This window comes from Polypterus senegalus, chromosome 2 (genome assembly GCF_016835505.1).
Source record: "Polypterus senegalus isolate Bchr_013 chromosome 2, ASM1683550v1, whole genome shotgun sequence".
Taxonomy (NCBI): Eukaryota; Metazoa; Chordata; class Cladistia; order Polypteriformes; family Polypteridae; genus Polypterus; species Polypterus senegalus.
The window spans coordinates 20,826,189-20,830,684 of NC_053155.1; the positions used below are offsets into that span (position 1 = coordinate 20,826,189).

Consider the following 4,496-nt stretch of genomic DNA (forward strand, 5'->3'; position numbering starts at 1 on the left):
AGAAATTGTGAAAACCTCCAAGGGGGTTAATTCTTTTTATAGGTGCTGCATATGCTGTCTATATTTCTGTTTTTCCCCTTTGTTTATATACCAAAGAAAACTGGAAATACAACATTTGGTAAGATGATTAGAACTCTCATTCTGCCTTAGGCACTTTCACAAAATGTTTTATCCTTTTCCTTTGTTATTGTTTTTCAAGTTGATAGAGGGGTTTCCACCCTCCTCTCAACCATTTCTGGTTAACAGCCCATGCCCACAGTCCTCTCTCCTCTTATTCGTTTGAGTGCTTTTGTCAGACACAGTTCCTGCACTCAAAGCTCTTATAAATTTTTACGTTTTCTTCACATTAACTTCCCAAAAGAAGACTTATTATGTCCAAATCTTATTGAAGAATTTTATCCCAAAGGGTTATCAACAGAAGAAATTAGTACACGGGCAATCCTAGCATCGAAAAACGATGAAGTCAAACGAATTAACGCAATAATTGTCAATCGGTTACATGACAAATTGGTTAAATGCGTATCAATAGACTACACTGAAACAGTTGGTGGTGATGGTCTTCCACTGCACGAATTACTATAGAAAGAAAGACGTGTCGTAATGTTATTGTGCAATTTATGTGTGAGTGATGGGCTATGCAAAGGACAAGATAAGCTGTATTCAAAATTGGTCGAACAATTCTGACGTGTAAAATTGTAACAGGCAACAACTTGCCTGAAGAAGGGTCGGAGTTGCCTCGAAAGCTTGCATATTGTAATCTATTTAGTTAGCCAATAAAAAGGGGTCATTTTGCTTGACTTTTCACAACAGGCAACAAGTTATTCTGCGGTATAACATTAGACACCAAAGGAGATCTTGATATGCCATTCACATTAAAATGTTTACAGTTTCCCATTAGAATAGCTTTTTGCTATGACAATTAACAAATCAAAGGGACAAACATTTGAAAAAGTCGGTTTATTTATTAGAGAGAAAAAAATGATACTCACGGGGAGTTATACGTCGCATTGTCACGATGTAACTCCAAACACAGAATCAAAATTCAATGCCATATTGAAGAAAAGTTAATTCCAAATATTGTTTTTACTGAAGTTTTACACTAAAAGTGTAAGTTTAAAAAGTATTTGCGTGTTAATTTCAAAGCCAAACAAGAATAAAAATGTATAACACAACGAATTCCTCTAACGCAACATGAAACATAGTTTTCTTTCATTTTATTATGTTTTACAATTTTTTACTATGGCTAATTAGTCGCTGTAATGTAAAATAGTAAGTTCTATTATGCATACAGTATGTAACAATTCCCATGAAAATAACAATGTTTAAATTGCACATCCGCTTCCCCATAAGCGAGCGGCAGAGCTGAGAAGTGGCTAACGCATAGCACAGGTCCAAGGGTTGGCGAGCGTTGTAAGACTACAAGAAAAAACATGCCTATGTCATGCAGATGGTAATCAGACTGAGATATGGAAAAATAAGCAAATAGAGATGAAAATATGTTTTATTGTGACAGAAAAAAATCAACATACTGCAATCATTATTAGGATTAAGAATGTTAATTAAGTCTCCAAGCTTGGCTTTATTTGTCTACTAAGTTGCGCACCTCAAAGTCTCTGACTAAGTGGATTTGCAGACACATCTTTACCAGCTCTTCGTCTCAGGGGTTCTTCGGTAACGTTCTGTTCCTCCTCAAGGTTTTCCAAAAGCTCTGCTGAATCTCTTTAGACCTGAGGCAGTAGATGATGGGGTTCATGAGAGGCGGTGTCACGTTCTGGATCAGCGCCATCAAGATGCGCACATCGGCTGAAGTTCCCGGAATCCTGTTGCATATGTAGACACCGGCACCAACGAGAAAGAACACAGAAATGACCAGCAGGTGTGTGGCGCAGGTCGAGAAGGCCTTTACACGGCCCTTGTGAGTGCTGATCTTAAGAACTGAGATGAGGATCCTCATGTATGAGAAGAGAATGTAGACCAAAGGAGAAATCAAGACAGACAGGACTAGACTTAAACCGACGTAGGTGTTGAGGCTGGTATCAGTACAGGCTAACTTAAGCACTGAAGAGTGGTCACAATAGCAATGGACCACCTTGTTGGGTCCACAGAAGGGCAGTCTGTAAGCCAAAATGATGGGAATGATTGCAACAATGAATCCACAGACCCAACAGCAAGCAATCTGCTTCAGGACCAAGGCATTACTTGTTAACGTATGGTAATGCAACGGTTTACAGATGGCCAAATACCTGTCATAAGCCATGAGTGCAAGAAGGAGAGACTCCACAGTGGTCGTGGTGTGGGTGAAAAACATCTGAGTGAAGCAGGCTGAGATCGTAATGAGATTAGAGTCTGAGCCAAAGATGGCCAGCATTTTGGGAACGGTGTTGGTTGCAATAATTATGTCTACTAAGCCAAGGCACGATATAAGTATGTACATCGGGATGTGAAGGTCTTCATCATGTAAAAAGATGACGATTATGAGAAGGTTTCCTAAAATTATGAAAAAGTACACAGTCAGCAAGGAGCCAAAAATAACGTTCTTCACGTCTCGTTCCTGAAATCCCGGAAAGCCAACGATGATGAATGCTTGTACGACTTCATTGGTCTCATTCAGTCTGGACATGGCACACCCTTCAAGTTCAGACCTGTAAGACAACACATGTGCATTTCAATCTTTTTAGGTAATTTCAATCTCTTTATTATTATTAAAGTTCATTAATCTGGTTTTGGAAATGAGTACATTAGAGGGTCGGCTCAGGTTGGACAGTTGGGAGACAAAGCAGAGAAGCGATATTGCATTGGTTTGGACATGTGCTGAGGAGAGATGCTGGGAAGATTGGGAAAAGGATGCTAAGGATAGAGCTGCCAGGGAAGAAGAGAAGAGGAAGGCCTAAGAGAAGGTTTATGGATGTGGTGAGAGAGGACATGCAGGTGTTGGGTGTGACAGAAGAAGATGACGAGGACAGGAAGAGATGGAAGAAGATGATCCGCTGTGGCAACCCTTAACGGGAGCAGCTGAAAGAAAAAGAAGATCTAAAACCCCCAAAGCAAGAAAGGAGACTTCTAGAAAAATTGTATTAGACATGTATTGAATTGGGCAAGTAGTTTAGATGCTCCCTCAAGAGGCATACAGGGCCTAGGAAACTCGGTAAAACTGAGGAGCACATCATGGAGAGAGTATATCTCTTGACTGCAAGCATCTGGGGATTCCCTAGTAGGAAAAGTGGAATGGTAATGCTGAAGCTGATGATGCTGACAACAGGTCAGCAGTGACCAGCAACCATCAGTAAAAAGAAAAGATTACATCACTGGATTAGAAATGCCAGTCACATTGTATACATTTTAAACATTCAGTTAAATTACAAATGGCTGGTGTCAAAGCTGTAAAGATGTAAACTGACAAGTTGTGTAGAAGCTGCTCAGAGGGCACATACCTAGTGACTCATTGTTATGTCAGTGAACTGACTAGATTTAAGCAATGAAGAGAACTACTTAACAGATTCAGATCTGTTTTTTTCTATAATTTGCTTGAACATTCCGGTTGATTTTGTGACTTCACTCATCGCTTTAAGTATCATAGTTCACTTGCAGCACCGATTTATTCACGTGAATCCGAGAGAGAGCAGTTGTGGGCTGAGAGGAGGGAGCTCAGGAGTAGGGAGCCGGGGAGGGTCCTCCTCACTCACACGTCAGCCTCCGTTCAAGTCGCTCAACCTCTCGCCATGTGCTGCCTCTGCTTAGCTAGTGGTACCTTTTTATTCAGCAAACATTATCATCTACAGATTGTTAAAGAGTAACGTTTGACATTTTTGAGAGAGAGAGAGAGATCAGAGCTCCATGTGTTTTAGAGGGTATCTGTTCAATGCCAGAGATATCATAGCCACATGCTTTTCTCCCCATACAGGGGATGCTCTCCCATCAGAGCTGAACACGATCAGACGCAGTGCCAGTGTTTGACATTGGAGTGTACCTACCTTCCTCTTGTCCAAAGATACCCTGACAACTTTTTACATTTTTTGGTAAAGAGATCACAGCTACATTGATAGCTATTCACTTATCAAGAAAAAAAAGTATGCCCCAACATCAAAGTTTTTCAATTGGATGTCCCACTGCTGATGCAAAGAGAAAGCGGTTATCTAGACAAAGAGAAACCTCACAAGAGCGAACTGCTCGCCTCAGAGCGGATCAATGAATACACGCATCTCAGCGAGAGTACGAGTCAACTGAAGAGCAGGCATCACGCCTCGGGGCTAATCGAGAGAACGTGAGATGGCCGAAGAGCGTGCATCGTGATAGGAAAACCAAAAAATTAAGTATATCAAGAGGCCCTCCAATAGGAAAGCCATCAATAGAATTTCTTCTCAATACAAATGACATTTTTACATTTGTTTTATTGATTTTTAAAGTTTGTCCTGTTTCACTACTATGTGGAAGAGCTGCGGAGGACAGCTAGTACGATAATATTTCCATAACACAGTGTTACGGTTTAAAACATATGT

At 40.6% G+C, this 4,496-nt stretch overlaps 1 protein-coding gene across 1 annotated transcript; it reads right to left on the reverse strand.

The window, feature by feature from the left end:
• Positions 1-1,657: 1,657 nt before the first annotated feature.
• Positions 1,658-2,620, reverse strand: LOC120524350 (olfactory receptor 6N1-like). The gene has a single exon (XM_039746213.1). The coding sequence runs from the start codon at positions 2,618-2,620 to the stop codon at positions 1,658-1,660; it is 963 nt and encodes a 320-aa protein (XP_039602147.1).
• Between the last annotated feature and the right edge of the window lie 1,876 nt (positions 2,621-4,496).

Bases quoted from the DNA above. Each gene is read 5' to 3' on its own strand.
- LOC120524350 (XM_039746213.1), bottom strand. From the start codon at position 2,620: ATGTCCAGACTGAATGAGACCAATGAAGTCGTACAAGCATTCATCATC.